This window comes from Panthera leo, chromosome C1 (genome assembly GCF_018350215.1).
Source record: "Panthera leo isolate Ple1 chromosome C1, P.leo_Ple1_pat1.1, whole genome shotgun sequence".
Lineage (NCBI taxonomy): Eukaryota > Metazoa > Chordata > Mammalia > Carnivora > Felidae > Panthera > Panthera leo.
In genome coordinates, this window is record NC_056686.1 from 33,084,620 (window position 1) to 33,108,424 (window position 23,805).

The window sequence follows — 23,805 nt, forward strand, 5'->3', positions numbered from 1 at the left end:
TGACCATCTTCACCTAATTCCTCCAACCACTACACCCCCACCTCTGGCAACCACAAATCTGATCTCTGCTTCTAGGAATTTGGTTTTTGGTGTTTTTTTTTTTACATTGTACATATATGTAAGATCATGAAGTATTTGTCTTTCTCTAATTAACTTATTTTACTTAGCATAATGCTCTCAAGGTCCATCCATGTCGTTGCAATTGGCAAGATTTCCTTCTTTTTTCATGGTTGAACATTCCGTGTGTGTGTGTGTGTGTGTGTGTGTGTGTGTGTGTGTGTGTGTGTGACATTTGCTTTACCCATTTATCTGTCCATGGTGTTGTAAATAATGCTGCTACAAACCTGGGGAGGGTGAAGATATCTTCAGACGGTGATTTCATTTTCTCCAGCTATCCAGAAGTAGAATTGCTGGATCATATGGTATTTCTATTTTTAATTTTTTGAGGAAACCCCATACTGTTTTCCATAGTGGCTGCACCAATGTACATGCCTGCCAACTATGCACAACTATCCTTTTCTCCACAACCTCACCAGCATTTGTTTTCTCTTGTCTTTTTTATGATGGCCATCCTAACAGGTATGTAGTGAGGGGATTAAATCTTTAACCAAAAATGTATATAAAGTATAAGTTTTAGGATAGTATGGCCAATGGCTTATTATTATAATTTTAAATATTCATCCTTTCTTTTCTTTTAGGAGACAAAAATTAGTAACATCCCTGAATTTGAAGTATTTTATAAAATCTTGCCCCTTCCAAACTCCAGGTTAGTAAAGCCAAGACAATCAACTGCATGCTTGAGACTCATGTCTGCCTAACTCATCCTGAGTTGCTTGTTGTCTTGAAGAAACATAGCATTTGGGGGTAATTTTGTTTTATATTTAGTATTTGAATCCTTTTCCAATTCCTTTTCTCTTTCCACTTTTTCACTCCTACACCTGACAGAATCTTGACTTAAGGTAGAAAGTAATCATAAACATAAGTTTACGCTAAATGTTATTTGGTTTCCTTTGTGCTTGACAGTTGTAAAAACTGAAATCCTATCGATGCCTTATCCCCATACCCCCAAAGTGCTACCAGGACATCCTGTTTTCACCAAGTTCTCACATATGGCCATTCTTAGTTTTTCAGGAACAGGTTTGGTAGAGTCAGATGGAAGTCTTCAAGGGCTTGAAGAAAATAAGTCAGAAGAAGCAATGCCAAACCCCAAGTCCTCCAAGTCTCCTTCATGTTCACAGAATTCTAAAGCTGGATATGTAAATGTGCCTTTTCTTAAAGAGACACATTGCATCGTAGAACAAGACCAGAAGTCAGAACTATAAAATCATTGGTGGCTAAACTAGGCTGATCAAAGCTGCTAACTTAAAGCTTGGGCATGAAGGTGGAACATGACATGGAGAACAGTTACCACAGATCCTCATGGGACATCAACCAGGAGCCTTCAGAATTACTGATAAATTCATTAAACCAGTTGTAAAAATGGATTTCTCAAGTTTGTTTGATATCCTCAAATATCCTTGTATTGATCAATAATAGTGATTAGTTCAATGGTTTAATTAGGTTTCTGTTTAGCAGAGCATACATAGGCTAATTCAGCACTTTTTTACTATTATGGGTATTATTCATTTTTTAAAAGTTAAAAACAATGTAATCATATTAAAGCAAATACTTTAAAAAGAAAAAGATATCTCCTATAATCCTGCATTCTCAACACAACTATTTTCATTTATTCCTTTTGGTTATTCAAATGCATATATTTTAAATGGTTGTTATATTGTATGTTCATTTTCATGGTCTGATTTTTAGTTTAATATATTATAATACATTTTCCTGTATTTCAACAGTCTTCATAACTATTCTTTCAATAGCCACACGATACCCTATCACGTTGATGTTCCATAAATTCTGTTGTTTGCATTTTAGTTGTTTCTACTTTCTCACTATTTGAGATTACGTTGTGGTGAAAGTGTTTGTGAATGTAGCTCTTTTTTTCTATTGAGTTACTCCAGAAAAGATGAGCATAATTGGGTCAGCAGATACAAATGTTATATAGTTTTGGTATATCACTTATCTCATTGCTTTAAAAAAAAGTTGTGTCAACATAATGTTTCTATAGTCAACCTCCAAGCTTCAATTTCTTGATGCATAAAATGAGAACAATAGTCATTCCTGTCCCATAGAGTTGTGAGGACCAAATGAAATGAAGCATGCATGCATTTAGAATTTAGCAACTGCTTAACAAACGCTAGATATCATCATTTATTTTCACTAGCAGTTTGAATATACTAGTCTTTCCACAACCTCATCAACATTGGATATTACCAATTAAAAAAATTATTTTAAAATAGCATAAAGTATACTGAAGGGTGATTCCTGTTCCTTCTTCCCTTCCTGCCCCTTTCCCTCCTTATTCTCCTCCTCTTCAATTGGAGATAGAGAAGGAGACCAAAGGGAAAGGAAAAGTAACCAAAAATTAAGAAAAGATATAAGTTGAGACATTGAATTTTTACATGTAACCCTTGCTTCCTCAGACCACTGACCCAGAAAGGATGATCAAAGGATATAAGACATAATAGCTATATCAGATACATGCTCGGGCTCCAAACCTTGCCCAAGGTCACCTTCTTTCACTCAATTCATCAAATCTATTTACTGAATTCCTGCTATGGGCTAGTCAATAGTAGGCACTATAGCTCACCTATAGTCTGTCAAAGACAGACAAATTTGGCGTGAGGAAATAAACCAGTGATGCATCTGAAAGAGTGGGCTACTTTAGACTGAGTGCCAGTGTTCCCTTCTGAGTGACATTTGAGCTGACACCTGAAGTATAAGGAGCACTTCCTACCTCCATTAAGACCTAGAAGGGTATTAAAGACAGTTAACATTACCAGGTCTCTACAGTATCGATCTCCGTGACCTCGAGGGACAGAAAGGCCTGAGTATCCTACCTATCTGGCTCCAGGTATGCGGGGCCAGATAATGTAATCTAGGCCCTTGTATGTAAGGAATTGGATTTTATTCTAAACATGGGAAGCCAGGAATGATTTATAAGCAGATTAATTTTAAAAGCTCCAGCTGAAAAAAATAAATAAATAAATAAAAGCTCTAGCTGCTCTGCAGGAATGAATTGTAGGTGACAAAAGCGGAAACTTGTGCCCCAACTGGTGTCCGGACTTAAAAGAAGGGGTACCTATGTCAGGCTGTTCTAAGCGCTGAGGACAAACAGATTCCTGTCTTCGTAGGGCGCACTGACTTATAGGCAGGGGTAAGAAACATCACGTATAGCGGTTTAGAAGTCCTGGCCGAAGCCACTCCTGGCCGAAGCCACCACCGCAACGCCCAGTTTCGTCGAGAGACGCAGATAGCGCTCCGCAGGCGTGTCGCAGGGCGGGGCTTCCGGGGGCGGGACCCGGCCTAGGTTGGTTGGTTCCGCGCCTGCGCCGCAGAGTAAACTGGCGGAGCGGGGAACAGGTTCACCGGAACCCGGCGCCCCCGACTTCTGCTTCCGGGTCGCAGCCATGGCGGTGGCAAATTCAAGCCCTGTCAATCCTGTGGTGTTCTTTGATGTCAGCATTGGCGGCCAGGTGAGGTCCAGGCAGCCGCCGCGTCCAAGGGACACTGCACGGGGCCAGCCAGGAAGATCTCACCCACCCAGGGAAAGCGGACTCGAGAAGCCAGATAGCATTACTTGGACCAGAACCTACCGACCTGCGGGGCGGGGGCGAGGGAGGGAGAGGAGGAGTCTTTCACATTTGAGCGCCCCTATGGGGGAGGGAATGGGCGCCACGCGAGGATAGACTATGCAGGCGGAGGTGGGAGAGACCAAGCGGCAAGCGGGAGAGAGGGGTTGGACCCTCCTATTCCCTGCTGGTTGAGTCCTCGGTGGTCTTGGGCCGGCCATTCTGACCGTCTCCTGCCGCTTGCAGGAAGTTGGCCGCATGAAGATCGAGCTCTTTGCCGACGTTGTGCCTAAAACGGCCGAAAATTTTAGGTAAGAAGATGATGCTCCAGCTCTGCCAGATTAACCCAAGCAGAAGCTGGACCGGTCTGCGGAATCGTCTGCCTGCCTCTATCCGTCCACTCACTGCCCTTGAGATCTGAGTCCCCTTTGTATCGCTCTGTCTGAATAGTCACCGTTTTTTCTGTTCCCATGTCAATATATGCTGTTAGTTTTATGCTTAGTGTCTGGACGTCGGCTGGCCAGTTGATGGGCTTGCTGGCGCGAATGTTACCCCACCCCCACCTCCCATATTAGGGGCGCTCTCAGCTGTGATGTCATGGTGACTGAATCATTCACTCTTTTCTCTTTCAGACAGTTCTGCACTGGAGAATTCAGGTAAGTCTCAGGCGTGGTTGGTTTCTCTGCTTGCTCCTGAAGCGTGTCCTAGGGCTGCAGTGGGGTTTTGGGGGGAACCACCGGCAGGCCTTGAATGATTATTGGTGACAGTAATAGGTAATACCGCCATGGGTCTGTCTTCAGTTTATTTGCCGTCTTTATCTCTGTTCTCCTGACCTTTAGGAGAGTCCCTTGGCTCCAGTGTGGGGTAAACTGGAAAGGCCTATGATTACCTGTCATCATTCCAAGTCTCTTTCTTTTTGGTTATAGAAAAGATGGGGTTCCAATAGGATACAAAGGGAGCACCTTCCACAGGTAAGTCCTTGGCAAGCCATCCCTACAGGCTTTTAGAATTACTTCCTTAGGGGATTAGTCTCTTTAGAGGAAAATAAAACCATAGGATAATTCCTAGATCTTGAGAAGGAATGGTTTTGTGAACTCAAAAGCTTATTTGAAGGCTTATTAAAAGCCAAAGTGATAAACATTTTATTTTTAAATCAATGTTAATCTAAAGTATAATGACTAAGTCAATGTTTTTCTAAACCGCAGAGCCTTCTCTCAGGATCCTTAATTCTCTGTTTCAGGGTCATAAAGGATTTCATGATTCAGGGTGGGGATTTTGTTAATGTAAGTACTATTCCTTTGCTATCAAAGACCTATAGGAATATTATTTTTTTGTTATTGCTGCTACTGCTGTTTTTACTACAGAGCCCAGTCTTAAGGCTTGAAAACAGTAGCCAAGTTTGAAGGAGGAGGGGGTGATAGGAATGTCCTTTAGGGTTGTTGGCTACTACTCTTTAACCATTAGATGATAGACATCAGCATTTTGATTGAGTCACTGACTTCCAAATCTTAGCCTTTTAGGGCCAGAAACTGAACTGTTCCAGCACACCTACAGATGATTCATGAGAGACACAAACTAGTTAGTCACATGAAACTTCGATAGATATCAGATGAAATTTTTTTTTGTTAATTTCTAAATGGCAGTAAGTCCTTTTCCAGTGAGCTAAATTCTTATGCCCCATTTTCCTTCCATTCCTCATATCACAATGCCTGGAAAGCTGAGTTTTTCATCAGAAACTGATTAGTGGACAAAGAATTAGAGTATCAGAGGTAGATTGTTCTGGAGGGGTATTTCCTCTGTTTTCTAGGAGAGCCTGGTGGAATAGTTTTTCACTGCGAAGCATGTCTTTCTTTTGACTAGACTATCTGTGTCTCTCATACCAAGTCTCATTTCCTTCTTCTGACCTTGGCAGGTGTTGAATAAACCATATCTTTTCTTCTTAAACCTACTTTTGTCCTTGGCCAACCTCTTGTGTGTATGGTCTTTCTTATTTATATCATTTGGTTAGTCATGTTGGGATTTTCTTGGATCTGGAAGACATTCTTTCTCCTTCATAGGTATATTTATTTAACTCTTAGGAGTTTTTTTGTTTTGTTTTTAACTTTTTAAAATGTTTTCTTTATTTTTGAGAGAGAAAGAGAGACAGAGTGCAAGCAGGGAGGGGCAGGGAGAGAGGGAGGCACAGAATCTGAAGCAGGCTCCAGGCTCTGAGCTGTTAGCACAGAGCCTGATGCAGGGCTTGAACTCATACCGTGAGATCATGACCTGAGCTGAAGTTGATGCTTAACAGACTGAGCCACCCAGGTGTCCCTAATTCTTAGGAGTTTTTGAAGACCTGTCTCTTTCCTATCTAGGGAAGGTTACAAAGGGGCAGATTTTAGGCCAAATCAGACTTTCAGATATGCTTTGTTTCATGTGTGTGATGTTGTAAAACTGGGAAATTTCACCAGAAAATTCCAGAGTTTTCTCTCTAAAGAAGGGAAAATAGAGGTGCATTAGGCCTGTGTTTCTCACATAGCAACAATTGTTTGGAATCACGTAACTGCTCCCTTTAAATAGCATGTGTCCTTGCCATTTCACCACAGCCACTACCGCCTGCTTTCCTTATTTATGTCACTTGCCTCTGTAGGCATTTAAGTTTGCAATCCCTGGCCATAACTGATGGTAGTAGGGCTTGAGTGACCGTATACTTTTTTGTTAGCTGGTAAGAAGGGCTAAGAATCTATTCTCTGCCTTCTTTTCTTTCTTCCCTAGGCTCCTGTGTTGCTATGTTGTCTTAAGAGGGCCAGGACCAACTTCTTGCATCATTGCCAGGCACATCTAGTCGTTTGCTGATAGCTCTAGAATCAGACAGTACAGTTGGTCAGCCAGAGGCTGTGTCAGCAAGAAACAATTGTTCAGAGCCACTCTTAGGAAAGAAAAAATAGAATGAGCAAGAAGCAGAATAAGTAGGTATTGAGACCTTCTAAAGTGGGACCAAGAATATGTGTTTCTTTGTTTTAATAATTTTTTTCTGATTGCAAAATTGCAAAATTATCTCTCAAGGAATCTCACTTCTCAAGGAATATATTCTTGGCATTTTAGTTTACATTTGCCAGTCTCATCATTGCACGTGTATGTGGGTCAAATATAATTCTTAACAGACTTAAGATCACGTATATATTTTAATTTTTTATACTTAATAATTGTCTACATTTTCCCTTGTCATTAAGTCATTCTTTATAATAGCTACCTAATACTCCATTATGAATAGATAAGTTATTTGATCAGTCCACTGTGGTAAAAAGATTTAAGTTGCTTTCTATTATTTTCTTTGAAAATTAATTTTGTCATTTTCCCTACTCTGGCTCCTGGAGAGCAACCGATAGTGTAATTATAGAGAACGATGTGGTAACTGATCTGTCCCCCAGGTTTGTTGGGAAATTGGAAATGAACTTGTTTTTCTCTTCCTTCTGTATATATGTAGGTATTTATGTGGAGTTAAAGATATAATAGCTCACATTTAAATAATTGTGTATCAATTGCAAGGTCTTTTCTCAGACACTGTTTAATTCGATCTCCGTGGCAACGCTGTAAAGAGCAGGTGATTTCATCTTCACTTGATAGTTGAGGAAACTGAAGCTCAGCAATGGGAAATGACTCTCCCAGCTTATAAATGATGGACCTGGAACTCACATCCAGGCCTTTCCACCATACAGAGCTTAGTTTTATTGATAATTTTTAGTCAAATAAAGGTTTGATTTTGATTTTGATTCTTCCTTCCTTGGCTTATGTTAATACCCTTTGATAATCTTTTTCCCAATAAGGGCCCTTTGATTCTGCCCTAGGCCGGTGCTTTCCCTCTCTACCATTCACCCAATATTCTTTGGCTGGAAGAGATTGGGTTTTGGCAGGCACCTTCTCTTTATTAGCTTTAGACCCCAGGGATTCTGTTTAAGGTACTGCAAATATGGCTGTGGTCAAGTTGCTTTATTACCCTGACATAAGTTGGCTCACTTGAAAAATGAGGAAGATGATAGCGCTTATTCCACACGGTTACTGGAAGAGCAAAGAGATAATGAAAATAAAGCTGGTTTAAGCTAGTTTAAGAAGAAACAGAACTAAGAACTGGAAAGCCACATAGGACCAAGGCAGTCCTTTATCTCTGTTTCTCTCGTGCTCTCTACACCTGTGTATTGCCTTTTCTTTCTCTTCTCCAGTCCACCTTGCAGAGCATGGTCACTGCTGGCTTCCAGGTTTACATGATACACATTCAAAATCAAAGAGAGCATCAGTCCTTCATGATTCCCAGAGAAGGAACTTTAGTTGGCCCTGCATTAGTTAGGCGTGCTCTCCTGGATCAATCAACTTTGGTCAAGAGGGTGGTGTCCATACAGACTAGGCTTCCAGGAGCCCATCAACCTGCAGTTTTGGGGAGCAGGGATAGTGGCACTTAAGTGGGTAATTTTATTTGATAACAGGCATGAGAGTCTTTGGGAGTGGCAAGGATTATGTATGGGATCACTATACTATTGTTCCCTACTCTGCCTTGTCTTAACTGAGCTTTCTAGAGGCCCAGCTGTGACCTGTTTTACCCAATCTGTGAGATGCCCCGGCCAGTCTGTGAGCTGCAGGTGCCTGGGACAGGGCCGGCTTTGATTATAAGACAGGGTCAGAGAGGTATGGCTCCCAAAGTGACCTTCAGGAGTAAGAGTGCACCTTCAAAAAGTTGGCTACGGTACAGCAGCATTCCTCCAGGGGGCCCAAGGAGGGGGAGCCCAACACTCAACACTTGCTAACACGTCCTTTCTCTCTGCTCAGGGAGATGGTACTGGAGTCGCCAGTATTTACCGGGGGCCATTTGCAGATGAAAATTTTAAACTTAGGCACTCCGCTCCAGGCCTGCTTTCCATGGTAAGTGAGAGCCAGTCAAGGTTTTGGGTTAGATTTGTAGCCAGCGGGTCTGTGGGCGCCCCTTGAGGCACGGTGCCATCTCTTGGGATGGAAGCTCGTTCTTTACTTGTCTCGCTTGTCCCAGGACTCAGCTCTGCCACACCTACCTCCTTCCTCAGTTGGCTTTGACTTGGTTGGGCTGGGCCCTCAGCATAGGAAGTTTTGGGGGGGGCGGGCAAAACTGAAACTCTGATGTGTGTTTTCTTACCTCGTTCGAGCGAGGGTGTGCGGCTCAGCCTTCAGCCCTGCCGCTCGGAGTGCAGCCAACTGTGCTGTCGGGACCTGGCGCCCATGCACTTGGCGCTCCACCCTGGCGTCCCGAGATGACTTCCCACTCATGCTGCCTCCTGGCTGGTCCTCCTCTGGGCTCGCTGACCACTCTCGCTCCCTCGGCCTGGCACCCCTTCCTGCTTAGACCCCCCTCTCCCACATCTCACTTGCCTTTCTCAGCTCCCTATCTGCCCCACTTAACCCCCTCATCTACCCACTCCTGATCGCTCCCCCTTCTTCTCCGTATTCACTCTGCCCTCATTTTTTCTTACCCGTCTCACCTTCCCTCCCTCTCACTCTCCAATCTCCTCCCTGCCTCCCCTCATCACCCATTTCCCTGGCACTCTCTCTCAAAATAGACCCAATATTTACAGGCACACTTTCTGTCCTTCTTGCCTCCCCTTCCACTTATCTACACGGGCCTTTATCAAGTGAAGGTTTACCGGCACCCACTTTGTATCATGTCAGGGTAGGGTACAAGGATACAGACCTGATCCCTGCCCTTGTGACACTTAACATCTAATGGGGGAATCACACATGCAAAATGACAAGTCCAGTATAGTGTAATTCATGCCACTGTGTATTAAGATGAGGGCACCTTAGGGTATGTAAAAGTACCGTGAGGGCCCCACGGAATGAGAGTAATTACTTTGAGGGGTCAGGCACAGGTTCATAGATGGGAGAGCTTTTGAGTTCTGGAAGGAGCTCTATTCCAGATGGCATTTCAAGTTGAGCAAATAGCCTAGGCAAAGCTGTGTGACCATGAAATGGCAGGGTGGCATAGTCAAGGGACCAAAGGTGAGGAAGGTGATGAGAACATAGGATGTGCATGGGGAGGGGGAAGGGCCAGTAGAGACCACTGAAGAGACTGGTGGGTCTAGCTCCTAAAGGGCTTTAAATGCCAGAATAAGGACGAAGTGTGTGGACTTGAGTTCACTGGTTATGGAGAGGTGTACGTTTTTTTGACCAGGGTTGATCAACTTTGTGATTAGAATGAAGACCCTGGCTGCAGTGTGAGTGGCAGATGGGAATGGAGAGCTGGGGGCAGAGAAGCCAGGAAGGAGGCTGCCATGAGAACTGGGCAACACTAAGCCTAGCAAACAGTGTGCAAGTCCCTTTTTTCAGACAGCCAGGCCAGGCAAGTGCAGGTTAATGCTGCAGGAGTAGTTTAGGTGGGCTTGGATCTTTGCCAGGAGGACTAGAACCCTCTAGGTGCATGCCACCTGTTAGCATCTATGGAGGACTCAGAAAACTGGAAGGAAACATTGGTCTCTACTCCCTTCAGGCTGACACTTGTGAAGTTGTGCTGTCCTTTCACATACCGTGTAATGTCCTTGTTTTTGTTTCCATCCTCTAAATCATGAGTTCCTCAAGGGCAGGGACAGGGCCTCATTGATCTCCAAGACTTACTTGCTACCTGATACTGAAAGGTGCTGAGTAGATACCAATAAACATGAATGACTGAAAGATAATCAGAATGATGGCTACCATTTATTGGACAGTTACTCAACAAGCACCTTATTTGCATTAATTTGTTTTAATCCTCTCAACATCCCTTTGAAATGGGTACAAATGAGGATACCGGAGCACAGGGAGGTTATGTGACTAATCTGAGGTCACACGTTCAGTGGTGGAACTAGGATTCCAGCTACGTCATCACCTGGCTCCAGAGCTTCTTCTCAAAAGTAGTAAGCCATGCTGCCTAAAAGAATGAATAAACGAGTGGCTAAGGGCAGAGCGTGTCCCCTGAGCTATAAAAACATATGGGACTGTTTTCCTGCCTGTTTGCTAATAAATATTTATACAGCAAGCAGCTACTTAGGTAGATTGATTGGTGGAAAGCTTGATTGAAAGGAAAGAACTGGGAGTCTGGGAAGTCTAGCCCTTGTTCCACAGCACCCTCCTGCTGCTGCTGACTCAGGCACCCTCAGCCGACTGAGCCGCTCAGGTAGCGCTCACATGGGGAATTTCTAAGTATAATATAAAATCCCCCATGAGAATGTACCCCTGGACAGTGTCTTTAATGTATTTCATACACATTTTTATTCTTGCACGGTTGAACACAGAATCAACCAATTTAAATCCATTAAGCATCCAATTACTGCTAGTGACCTATCTAATCATTTCCAGTGCTGCTGTAGTCATATTAATTTTAGGAGACCTATGCTGTTAATAGTACTTTCAGTTTCCCATTTTCCACTCCTTTTTTCCAAAATAAGGGAAGTATGCAATAAAAGGTGCACAGAGGTAGTAGGGCAGTGCTTTTAAAAGGTAACTTGGATTTGTTAATGTACAGAAATCTGAATTTAGCATATTAAAGGCAGTTTAGTAGTATCAACATGTAAAGTATGAAAGTACACTTCCTATGAAAATTAAATTTCGCTTTACAAAGCATTACTTTGCATTGTAATACTTGCCTGTTCTTTTACAGTGCATTATGAAATGTAAAGATATAGAAAGAATTTCAGGGGAGGAGACTCTCAGATTCTCAATTAAAAAAAAATACTTCTTCCTGTAAAATTCAATAATAAAAGATTGGGTGTAGCTGTAAAAAGCAAACATCATTGATTACATGTAGTCTTTTTTTCCTAGCACAGCACTAGTGTAGCAACTTCTCGCACTTTCTTAAACTTCTTTATTACCATTGTTATATGCATTGTGATGCAGTACAAAGCTATTCAGTTTATGGCATAGGCAACAGGCTTTTTCTCACTGGTATCTAATTTATAACTGTAATCCAGTTCTAACCAGTATTGGATTAAATACAGCAAATTGGGCCCCATGAACAATTGTTCCTTTAATAAAAATTCACACTGCAGGGGAATTGTACATTTATTCAAGAATCTGGCTCCTTGACGGCAGATATTGTGTATCCTATTTATCTCGGTATCCTTGGATCCTAGCTCAGGAACTGGCTTATAGTAGATATTCAGTAGGGTTTGCTGAAAGAAAGGAATCAGGGCTATAGGCTCTTTGGGGGAATCTCACCCTTCGGCTAGCATGGCCAGGAAAACTCACTGAAGGTATATTTGGTTTCTGTCAGGCAAACAGTGGTCCCAGTACAAATGGCTGCCAGTTCTTCATCACCTGCTCTAAATGTGATTGGCTGGATGGGAAGCACGTAGTATTTGGTGAGTCCTATTCCTGTCCTGGAGTCCAGGCCCCATTCACCCAGAGTGGGACGTCCAAAGGAGCCAGCCCCCAGACTCCAGTACCGAGAGTGCCCACCTGGTGTAACTGCTCTGGCAGTAGCAGGGAAGGCGGAAGTGATGGGAGGTGGAGAGAGCTAGAGGGAAGAGCAGAGGGCTGTGTGATGTCGAATGCAACCACTTGGGTGATACGTATGTCTGGGGTGGACCTGGATGGTATCACTTGAGAAATGTCCTACAGAGGCAGCGTGGTACAGTGGGGCTTTGCAATCACTCAGACCTAGTACTCTGCTCCTTATGAAGTGTCACCTCGGGCAAATCATTTCACTTCCATCAAGTCCCAATTTTCAGATGGTCGTATGAAGATCAAATGAGATGATAGATAAGAGTGGACATTGCAAGCTGGAAAATACTCTGCAAATGAGAGTAATAAAGTCCAGCTCATACTCTTCCCACAGGAAAAATCATCGATGGACTTCTAGTGATGCGAAAGATTGAGGTGAGTCCTATTTTGATTTCCTTTCTTGCCCATTCTGGTCCGGTAGCACCTGACTAGTGTGGAGGGGCTGGAGAGCCAGGAGATGGCTCCAGTGTGTTAGGTCCAGTGTTTACTGCCTCCAGTTGCATGGGCTTCCTCAGGAAGGGGGAGGGAGTACAGGAGTAAAGGACCCCCACCTCTGTTATCTTGGCCTGTAAGTTTGCCTCTAGTGGACACTGAGGTTCGGCCTCTGGTGGCCCCTTCACCTATTTGATAAAGTCCTACTCAGCATTGAATTCAAGATCCTTCATGACCTGGTCCCCGCTATCTCTCCACAGCCTCTTCTGCCACTGCTGCCTCCATGTTCTAGTCACGTTAGGCCACTAGCTCTTCTCTAAATATGCAATACACATTCCTGCCTCTTGTTGCTTTCTGCCCCTGAACGTTTGCTCGTGCTCTTTCTGCCACTGGAATGCTCTTTTTCTTTCTTTTCCTCCTGGTGGGATCCCATTCGTCCTTCTAGGCCCAGCTCGAATGTCCTCTCTTGTGTGAATCCTTCCCTGACCTGTTTAAGCAGCACTTTAGTTGCTTCCTCTGCCCTGTTGTATAAACTCCCTCTTATAACTTATTACACTGTTATATGTCATAGGTTTGCTATTTTTTTAAAATGTTGTACATTTTCTTTTTGATCTGGATTATCTATACCCTTCTGCTAGGACATGCATGGACGGTTACCATTTCAGTCTCTGAGTCCTCGGTCCTTAGTACAGGGGCTGGCAGGCGTCAGTAAATGTTTATGTGTAAGTGCATGTGTAAGTCGATGAATCTCCACCATGCTTTTTCTCCTAGAATGTTCCCACAGGCCCCAACAATAAGCCCAAGCTACCTGTGGTGATCTCACAGTGTGGGGAGATGTAGTCCAGAGCGAGACTGATCAGGTACGTGTGTCTTTCTCCTCCTGGTTAGGAGTCCCTAGTGAAGTCAGCACCGTCTAGGGGAAAGAACTTTAGACTTGAAAACTTGGGGATTGAGCCCATTTCCTCTCTCTGTGACCTTAGGGAAATCCCTTCCCTTCTCTGAGCCTGTTTCCTCATCTGTCAAATGGAGATAATATCTATCTCTTAGGCTCATTGTAAGGATCTAAAGAGAAAGGGTTATTAGGGCATTTTCCTCCTACCACTTTGCGGTTTACAAAGTATCAACCTGAAAAACAGTAAATAAATAAACATTAAAAAAGTTAGGGGCACCTGGGTGGCTCAGTCAGTTAGGCATCCGACTTCGGCTCGGGTCATGATCACAAGGCTTGTGAGTTCAAGCCCCATGTCAGGCTGTGCTGAGAGCTCAGAGCTTGGAGTCTGCTTCGGATTCTGTGTCTCCCTCTCTCGCTGTGCCCTTCCCTCATTCATGCTCTGTCTCTCTTTCTCTCAAGAATAAATAAAACATTAAAAAAAATAATAATAAAAATAAAATTAAAAATGGGCACCTGAGTGGCTTAGCCGGTTAAGCGTCCAACTCTTGATTTTGGTTCAGGTCATGATCTCACACTTCGTGAGTGTGGAACCTGCTTGGGATTCTCTTTCTCTGCTCCTCTCCTGCTCGCTCTCTCTCTCTAAATAAACTTAAAAAAAGAAAACCTGACAATATACTATGTTTGTAGCATATAGCTTTTTTTACCCTTTTCTTAGGATTTGAATAGTTACAAATTCTGAGTCTTTGTTCTTTATTTTATATGTCGTGACTCTTCTGTCCAGAATGTATTTTAAGCAAAAAACTAACATTGTGTTGCTTATTTTAACTTTGGTGATCATCTTTGTTAAACAGAAGTTCTAAATTTTGATGGGGTCAAAATTATCAGTCTTTTCTCTTATGGCTTTTGTGGTTGTGTCTTATTTAAGAAGGTCCTTAGTATCTCAAATCATAATGTCTTTTGTATTTTTTCTAATATTTCTATGATTTTATTTATATAGTTAAATTATCTAGAATTTATTTTTCTTTTCTCTGCCTTTTTTTTTTCCTGAATGGAGATGTAGTCAAATGTCAGATCATTTTAATGACTGTACATACCTCTTTATGTGACTTAATTTGTGTTCATAGCATCTGGCACTTGCAGGCATTTATTAAAAATTTACTACATGAGGGGCGCCTGGGTGGCGCAGTCGGTTAAGCGTCCGACTTCAGCCAGGTCACGATCTCGCGGTCCGTGAGTTCGAGCCCCGCGTCAGGCTCTGGGCTGATGGCTCGGAGCCTGGAGCCTGTTTCCAATTCTGTGTCTCCCTCTCTCTCTGCCCCTCCCCCGTTCATGCTCTGTCTCTCTCTGTCCCAAAAATAAAATAAAAAACGTTGAAAAAAAAAAAAAAAAAAAATTAAAAAAAAAAATTTACTACATGAGTTAATAGAGAGGGAGAATGTCAGGCATTTTAGGCAGGGAACTGGTGTTAGCAAATGCTGGCAGGCGTGCACCAGTGTGTGCTAGAAGCTGCACGTGGTCCTCTCTCTTGTCCAGCCAGATGGTCCCTTCTCAGGCACAGGCAACACTCTGAGCTGTCTCTCCTATCAGTACTAGAGGTCCCTAGCTCTCAACCTGGTGTCCCCCTTCAGTAGTGGCTGGCATTTCCCTCCTAATCCCACTTATTTCTTTGCTGAACCTAAGTTAAGCTACCAGGTCCTTTTCCTTTTAAGGATTGACCACTGATCACTACTGGAGGACAGAGATGAAAAGAATAAAGTTTAGGGGTGCCTGGGTGGCTCAGTCGGTTAAGTGTCTGACTTCAGCTCAGGTCATGATCTCACAGTCTGTGAGTTCGAGCCTCTCATTGGGCTCTGTGCTGACAGCTCAGAGCCTGGAGCCTGCTTCAGATTCTGTGTCTCCCTCCCTCTCTCTCTCTCTCTCTCTCTGCCCCTCCCCTGCTCATGCTCATCCCTGTCTGTCTCAAAAATAAATAAAACATTAAAAAAAAAAAAAAGAATAAAGGTTAGAAATTTTTTGTTTGGGGCCTTTTTTCTGTGTTTTTCTGAGTCCCTTACAGAAAGTTAGTGGCAGTCCTTGTTGGGGGTTTGATTTCTGAGGGTGGTGCTCACAACCCTCCCCTCCTCATCCCTTAATAACAAAGGGCATGTAAACCTTTGCCCCCATGGAAGCCTCTCTTCCCAGCCTGCAACCCAAGCAGAACAAATCCCACAGGGGCCATTTGATGTTCCAGAGGCTTCTAGACCAGAACTGTCCAATAGAAAGTCCTCTCTGTGGTGGTGGAAATGTTCTGTGTTTGTGCTGTCCATCATGCAGCTTCCAGCCACATGTGACAGTTGAGCACTTGAAATGTGGCTGATGTGACTGAAGGGCTGAATTTTTTATTTTATTTAATTTTAATTAAATTTAAATATAGTACCTCCAATTCAGTCTCCTACCCCTGACTTGCTCAGAATTGAATCTTTCATAGCTAATACTTAGGGGCAATATAATAATAGCAGTTATCATTTATTACATCTTCTATCATTTATTTATTCTTCTTATGCTCAGATATTGAGCTGAGAACTTGAATGATCTCATTTAACTTTACCAAAAATCCTTATCATGAGTTTTAAGGTGTTAGGGAATCTAGGTGCTTTGGGTTTCTAAGTAATGTGATGTGGGAGAAAGTAAGGAAAAGTAGAGATTAATTCCCCAGGGTGTATGGGAGTATCATCCCATTATTTACCTTCCTAGCTGTTAAAATTATAAGCATCTCTAATTCCCATGGGAGTGTTTCAGCTCTCCCAGGTTGTTTGGGCAGGATAATGGTTGACAGCCAATACAGAGACTGTTTTCAAGCCCTGCTGAACAGTACTTCTCAAACTTTACTGCACTTACAAATCACCAGGAGATCTTGTTAAAATGCTGGTTCTGGTTCAGTGGGTCTAGATGGGGCCAGAGATTTTGCATTTCTAACTAGCACTTGGGAGATGCTGATGCTGACTTTGAGTGGCAAGGCGATAGTGGAATAACAGAGCCTGCTTTCTCATTGAGAAGCCACCATATTCCAGTCAGAAAAGACCCAGGAGATCCTCTCTTGGTGGCCCTGGTCCAGCAGGAATCTACTGCCTTCAAATCAAAGTATCACCTAATCATGCATGTGGGGCCTTGTGCCTATGCACTGGAAATAAAAGAAGATGGGACGGAGATAGAAGACAGGTACAGTGATTTAATCAGCAGTACTTCCCTAGGAAGCACTTCCTTCTAGAACTTCTGTGTTTTGCCTTAGGGTCCTGACTTTGGTTTTGGTGAGGATGAAGTTTCTGTACAACTCTAGATGTAGAAACCATGGTTTTTTTAATCTCCATGGGTCCTGTGAAAGCTTTTTGTGAGGAATTTGGTTAGGTATACATAAGTGAACCTTGGCCCTCAGGGTTCCTCTGCTCTAGTCTGAACTGGGTTCTTTGCTACTTACAACCACTTGAGGGCTGGTGGAACCTCTGTTTTGAAAGCCAGAGCGTCTCTTGGAATAGAGAGTGGCTGTGGGCTCTGGCAGCCCAGCTAGTCTGAATTGTTGCCCTTCCAGTTATCCACAAATCTGGGGCCTGTAGCAAGGTGTAGATAGCTTTCTTCTGTCGTTTCCCAAATTTCCCTAAGAATCCAATCACTCGGGGGCATTTGTTAAACCTACTCATTCCCAGATCCCTCCCCTGGAGAGTTTGAGTGAGTGAGTTTGAGTTAGGATCCTGGATGCTGTGTTTGTAACAAGCACCTCAGATGCTTCTTATCAGAGAAATGTGGGTAACACTGCTTTAGGTAGTCCTGTGATGAATATCTTTTAGCATTTGCATCTTAGAAAGAATACATAATTAGCGCAACACATAATTTTACAGTTATTATAACTTACAATAAGGCATTATTAAAGTTGTGATTATGTTAAAAATTAATTGTACTTGTGGATGATGGTTATGAGGACACTGGTGATGGTGCTGTTGGAATTACTGAGCTTTAGGACACACTGTCCCCCAGCTCCTGGGATTACCTGTCGATGTGATGTGTTACTGTAGAGGAAGGTTATGAAAGACATGTTGGTGGCACACAGACTGGTCCTTCATTCCTTCCACAACTAAGCACTACTTAATTGAGATGGGTCTCATGCTGCATATGAGGCTGCAAATATGAAAAGCCCAGTTCCTGTCTTCAGGGAACTCACAGTCTCTTGAGGAAACTGACAATTACAGTAGAGTAAAGCACCGGACTGGAAAAAGTCAGGGAAGCCAGAATGTCTGTGTCTGCCTGGAGTGGTTTGGGAAGACTACAGAAGAGACGATGCTTTGGCTGAGTACAGGAAAGAAGAGAATGTCTCGGGTGGCTAAAATGGGAAGGCATTCCAGGCAGAGGGAACAGCACGGGCAAAGTGTAAGGGACACTGCTAATAATTCCATATGGCCAAAGCAGGAAGGTATGAAAGAAAAGCAAAGGGTAAGAGGTAAGGCAGGTGGAGGCCAGGGCCACTCGTGAGAACCAGTGCAGTCTGAGACATTCATATGTTATCCTGAGGTAGGCTTTAGACAGTATGCACCTTTTTCCCCCGGGGGTGAGAGTCTTTTGTACTCCCCAGATTCTCAGAAGGGAGCCTGGCCCTCCAAAAAGAACCAGGCCAAGAGGAGCCACTGGAGGATTTTGAGCAGGAAAACTTGGGGATTGAACTTCCTTATTCTGAAGATGATTCTGGCAGCCATGTGGAGGATAAGCTGAGGCCAGGGAGGTGTCCACTGCAGCAGTCCAGGCCAGAGAACAGGTTCCACATGAAAATACGGGTCTAGGGAGCTCCAGAGATTTGGCAGCAAATATTTGCATGCCTGCTGGGTTTGTGACACTGTTTGTTCCCTGCCCTGAAAGACAGATGCCCTGCCAGCTAAAAAAGGGAGGGGTGGGGAAAATGGCTCTATTCCAGTTCGATCCAGTACAAAGGCAGAGCTCCCAGCCTCGTAATCAGGTCTCACACATTGAGGTACACCACATCAGCAAAATACTACATAGCCTTAAAGGTAGATGTGTATGTGTTGGCAGATTTCTAGGGTACATTAAGTGACAAAGTCAAGATTTAGTACATTTGAGTAACTCTTTCAGAAATTACTGTTGTGACATATAGCCAACTGTTAGTAATGGTTACTTCTGCAATGTAGAGATAGCAGAGTCCTTTCTTCCCGTTGCTCCTACTGTTGTGTATATGCTTGAAATTTCTATATTGAGCATGTATCTTATAAGAGAAATATATACTGTATATGCATAGTTTTAACAAATCCTCCTTCCTCTCAGCTGCTCCGAGGAACATGTGGCTGATATCAGTGTGTCAGTCACTCCCTGGTTACTCCATCTCCTCCCAGGTCTAGGCCCAGGCAACGGCGCCTTCCTCGGTGCTCCCACAGCACTTGATTCATCTCTCTACACAGCATTTAATGCAGCATATCACAAATGTGTTCACTTGGTTTTCTCTAGACAGAACTCCTTGAGGCAGAGACCATGCTGACTAACAAACACAGTGCCTGGTCTACAATACAGCTTAGATCCTGGAGCACCATGGAACTTACAAAGCACATTTATGCAGTTTTGTACATTCTGCTTGGGGGCCCAGGGTTACACTTCTGTCTGAGCCTGCAGTATGACACCAGGACTCACTGTCCCCTGGAGGAAAAGGGGTGTGGCTATGTTTAGGGAGAGGGAGACCATAGTTTCTGAGTGTACTCATTCTGTTCTTTTAGTAAAGCTAACTCCAAGGCCATAAACAGAGGGTGTGACTTTACTTTCTCTATAACCCTGGGACCAAAACCTGCAAGGAGGAAGGATTTCTCTTTGTTCTAGAGTTCCACGGAGAGCCGTCAAGGTCTGGCAAAAAGTACACAGACTTTGGAGCCAAGTAGACCAGGAAGCTCCATCACTGTCAAACCATTAAACCCCTTGGGACTCTAGTTTTCTCCTTTACTTAACTACAGGCAATATATATTGCACAGAGGTTCTGAAGGGTAAATAAATGCGATGATATGTGTGGCCATAAATGTTAGTTTCTTTCTTCTTGGTTCTTCTGTAATATACCTCTCAACTTTACCCTGGGAAACCAAAGGTCTGACCTAGGGCAAGAGACCAGTTCTGCTCTTTTGGGAAAAGAAGATTAGGAGTGTAGAGAAGAGCCGGGGGTGTTGTCTCTCATGAAAGTCCCCTTCCAGTGCCTCTGAGCTGCTTATCTCTTCCATCCCTAACAGACTTCCATGTCTCTGCCATTGTAGGCCTTCCCTTGCTCTGGGTGACGCTCTTGAGTAAGATAATCTGGATTGGCCCCTGTGTTTGCTTCCCTGCCTGCTGCTGCCCTTTTTGATCAAGAGACCTTGGAAGTGTCACAGATTCAGAACCCAAGATTTTCTGCTTAAGTTTTCAACTGTAAATAAAGTGGTTTGTTTGGTTTTTTTTTTTTTGTTTTTGTACACGTGTTGTTTTTAAATGGTTGTAATAACAGACTGTCTCCTCACGCTTTAGCTTCAGCTGGGAAGACTGGCCCTTGACAGAGGCTAGCGGGGACCAGACCCCAACTGTGGCTGTGACTAGGTGACGCCTCAGATCTGCAAGCAGTTGTAGCAGTCCCCCCTCAGGCTCCAGCTGCTGGGCAAAGACGGTAAAGCCTCGGGGCTAGAAGCACTAGTTATTCCAAGGATATTCCCAGTAGGTTCGGTTTGGTTGGTTCTAGAACCTGTGGGAAAAGGGTCACTAACTTGGGATAGTTTTGGATGGGAGACCATTTGGTAGAATGTGTCTTGATCATGAGGAATTGGGAATAATTTACTCAAAAATCTTTGTTTCAATCTGGGGTCATTTTATAAACAACAGAGGTCTTGAGAACTTTTCTTCCCCTTTCATAGCCCCAGTTTTCTCCTCTGTAAAATGGGGATAATAATATGTATGTACTTCATAACACTGTTGAGAGGGTCAAATACGAGAATGGATAGGAAGGTAATTTGTAAACAATAACATTCCTTGGAAAATGCTTATCTTGAAAGGACCTAGCCCAACATAGAAAGATCCTACTGAGCATAATGTTCAGGAGCTAAAGGGAGTTCCATAGTGTTGCTTTCAAGAGGCAGTTTCTATGCTATCCCATTCCTACTTTTTCTCTCTTGGCTCATGGGCAGGGATGATTCACCTCCTGGCAGTGGCAGAGGTAGCACGGAGCTGAATTCTATGACAGAAGAGAACCTGGTTAAAAGTGCCATTTCAGTGTATTAGGGTCCAAGGGAGCTGGTGTAAGGGCCCTACAGTACAGATATTTGCAACTCTCTGTAGCTAGGTAAACCGGGTTCAGGGAGCAAAGGGAAGGAAGGACTGACCTAGCAGAGGAGAGACCTTTAACTAGACAAGGTGGAATTAGAGAGTAAGGAGGATGAGCTGCTGGGATCCTAAGCTGACGTTCTTTTGATGGGCCATTAAACTGAATTGTTACACTTGGCACCTGCATTCTAGGTCAGGCTCTGTCCTGGGCACAGGAGCCGCAAGATGAGTAGGATGTGGCCCTTGCTTGTGACAGGAGATAGGCACATTTCGATTCAGTGTGGTATTAGAATGTGAGCCCTTAGGGGGGCAGGAAATTCGGTCGTTTTGCTTTGTTTTACTGCTATGTCCCTACACCTAGAAGAGGTATCTAGTACCTAGTAAGTGCTCAAGAAAGACCTGTTGCATGAATGCTATGTACAAGATGCTGGAGTGGGCAGGGGGTTGGGGGAAGAGGGTGCGGGCAGGGGGAGGTGTGAAAGGAAGAGGTAACATTTGTGGTAAGTATTGATGGATTGGTTGGAATTAGCCAGGAGATAAGGGTGGAAGGGGCTTTCTAGGAAGAGGAACTATGTTCTTGGGCCAGAGTCTGTTAGAGATAGAGGACAAGGTGTATGTTATTTTGCAAAAGAGATTCTTGGAATGAACTCTCTTACCTTTCACACCACTTAAACGTAGGCACTGGGGTTGTCTACACTGTGGTCACCATGCTGGGCAGTGTGGCAGGGGTCTAGCAAAACTGGAGTGGAAAGCTCCCACCTTGGAAAAGGGGTTGAATTTTGACATGAATTCTTTATCCTCTAGTGCTTCAGTACTATTTTGGCAGTGGTATGGAGGTGGCTACAAGGAAACTAGTTTCTTAAATAACTCATCTTTATGCTCTTTGAGCAGGAAGAGAGAGCTTAGTGAAATAATTGAGTAAGTAAGTAATGATACTTTTAGGTAACATTTTAAAGACAAATGTTACAGAATTTAGATTTCTGCTGAGGAGCCATCCCTTCAAAGCAGTTACATAGAGAAGGTTGCTCTTTATTGGCAGAGGTGCTAGTCCCATTGTTCAATCTGTCTTTGTAACTCTACCTTGGGGAAAAAGTCTCAAGCCAAAGGGCACACTTTTAAAGGTCCCCAATGTTGACAGAACTGCCTTTTGAGAAAACATTTTCTTTTTAACAGTCAAAAGTTATCTGGATCTGGGGCACCTGGGTAGCTCAGTTAAGCACTCTTGATTTTGGCGCAGGTCATGATCTCACGGTTCAGGAGTTGGAGGCATGCATTGGGCTCTGTGCTGATGGGGCCCAGCCTGCTTGCTATTCTCTCTCCTCTCCTCTCTCTGCCCCTCCCCTGCTCGTGCTTTCTCTCTCTCAGAATAAATTAATTTTTTTAAAAAGTTATCTGGAGCTGGAACAGATGAGTAGCAGTTCTAGAATCCACCTATTCTCTCCATACATATTGTTGCTGCAAGCCTTCTTCACCTGCCCAGATGACCTCTCTACTGCCAGTACCTCCTCCAATCCATTTTCTGTACCACGTTATTCATATAACAGATTTCTTAAGATATTGTGTGTCTGGTACTAGGCCAGATGCTCAGGAACTCATAGTCTGAGGAAAGGAAGATTTAATTCATGCAATACAGTGTGTTAGGATAGGAGGGTTTCCTAGTGAAGTAACATTTGAGGCAAGACTCAAAGGATGATGAGTTAAGCAAGCAAAAGAAGGGAGAAAGGAAGAATGTTATAAGTAGAGGGAATAGTATGTGATAGCTTAAAGGAAGCAATGTCTAAAAGATCACCAGGAAGGTTGAACAAGGAATGTGAAAGAAGTGTCAGGAGGTAAGTTTAGAGAAGTCCTACAGAGTCCTGTAAATCACAATAAGGAATTTAGACAGTAGTAGTCACTGAAAGATTTTAAGTAAGACTGTCATGATGAGATGTTTTCAAAAGAACACTCTGGATGTCATGGTGGAGAATGTTAGAGAAAGAGGTAGAGACTGGCTAGGAGGCCACAGCAGCGCTCTAAAGAGAGGGGTCAGCAAACTAGTTGGCAGGTCAGATCACATTCCCTGTTTTTCAGTGGCTCATAAGCTAAGAATAAGAATGCTTTTTTAAATGCTTAAATAGTTGAAACAAGACTATTTTGTGACATGTAAAAATATGAAATTCAAATTTCAGTGTCCATAAATAAAGTTTTCTTGGAACACAGGTGCACTTGTTTATTGATTGGCCGCTTTCAGGCTCTAAAGTTGAGCAGCTGAGACAGAACTGTCTGGTGTACAAAGCTTAAAATATTTGCTATCTGGCCCTTAGAGAAAACGTTTGCCTACCTCTGCTGTAAGCAATAGATGATTGCCTACACTAGTGTCATGGCAGTAGCAATGAAGAGACTCTGGTTTGGCATTGAGAGATATTTATGACCGATTCTGATTCGGGAGGCCTTTAGGAGGTGGAAGTGACAGGCTAGATGATACTGCTGGGGTAAGGACTACTGCACTAGCTTGCTGTCTCTCTACTTCCATTCTCACCCCTCTACAACCCATTCTCCACACTCAGTAGCCTTAAAAAAAAAAAATCTTCCACTCCCTACTGACAATTCTAAAACTACCCTTTCCACTATTACCCTTAGGATAATTTCAAATAAAATGTTACTAATTTGAACCTGCCTACCTCTATAACCCAATTTTTCATTCTAGTTTTTCTCAACTACTTTACTTCTATTCTCCCAGACCCCTATCTTCTTGCCGCTAGGCTTTTCCATAAACCTTGCTCCTGGAGTCAGCATTCCACCTTATCACCTCCACTCCCAAAATGCTTTGTGCTTTTGCAGAGCTGGAGTATTTGTGGAGTGTTGGGTGTTTAAATTTCTGCCTTCATCCGTAGACTGAATTTAAGGCGGAAACTGACTCGCGAACCAAAGCATCCCCGGCCGATAGTAGATAGTAGAAGCTTAATGAAGAACAAATGAAGGTGGAGGACTTGAGCTACATCAGGTGGCAGCCTCAATTATAAACCATTTGTGAACTGTGGGTAATAA

At 43.4% G+C, this 23,805-nt stretch overlaps 2 protein-coding genes across 6 annotated transcripts in view; both read left to right on the plus strand.

Annotated features, from left to right (window-relative positions):
• Nucleotides 1-1,484, plus strand: part of CCDC30 (coiled-coil domain containing 30) — a 126,049-nt gene extending 124,565 nt beyond the window's left edge. For all 4 annotated transcript variants that reach the window (XM_042950487.1, XM_042950485.1, XM_042950484.1 and 1 more), the window contains 2 exons: nucleotides 699-766; nucleotides 1,124-1,484. In XM_042950487.1, coding sequence (XP_042806421.1) covers nucleotides 699-766; nucleotides 1,124-1,322 — 267 coding nt within the window. In that variant the 3' untranslated portion in view covers nucleotides 1,323-1,484. The remainder of the gene's footprint in view (nucleotides 1-698; nucleotides 767-1,123) is intronic.
• A 1,987-nt stretch (nucleotides 1,485-3,471) lies between these two features.
• Nucleotides 3,472-20,127, plus strand: PPIH (peptidylprolyl isomerase H). 2 transcript variants are annotated; one of them, XR_006206104.1, is made up of 11 exons: nucleotides 3,472-3,584; nucleotides 3,927-3,991; nucleotides 4,313-4,336; nucleotides 4,607-4,651; nucleotides 4,921-4,963; nucleotides 8,481-8,573; nucleotides 11,926-12,013; nucleotides 12,490-12,530; nucleotides 13,359-13,447; nucleotides 19,746-19,896; nucleotides 19,993-20,127. XR_006206104.1 is itself a non-coding variant. In XM_042952115.1 (10 exons), exons 1-9 carry the CDS (start codon nucleotides 3,519-3,521, stop codon nucleotides 13,425-13,427), a joined length of 534 nt encoding a protein of 177 aa, XP_042808049.1. In that variant the 5' UTR covers nucleotides 3,472-3,518; the 3' UTR covers nucleotides 13,428-13,447; nucleotides 19,746-19,929. The 2 variants fall into 2 exon arrangements, 1 of the variants encoding a protein (XP_042808049.1); XM_042952115.1 differs by lacking the exon at nucleotides 19,993-20,127 and having other exon boundaries at nucleotides 19,746-19,929.
• The last annotated feature ends 3,678 nt before the right edge of the window (nucleotides 20,128-23,805 follow it).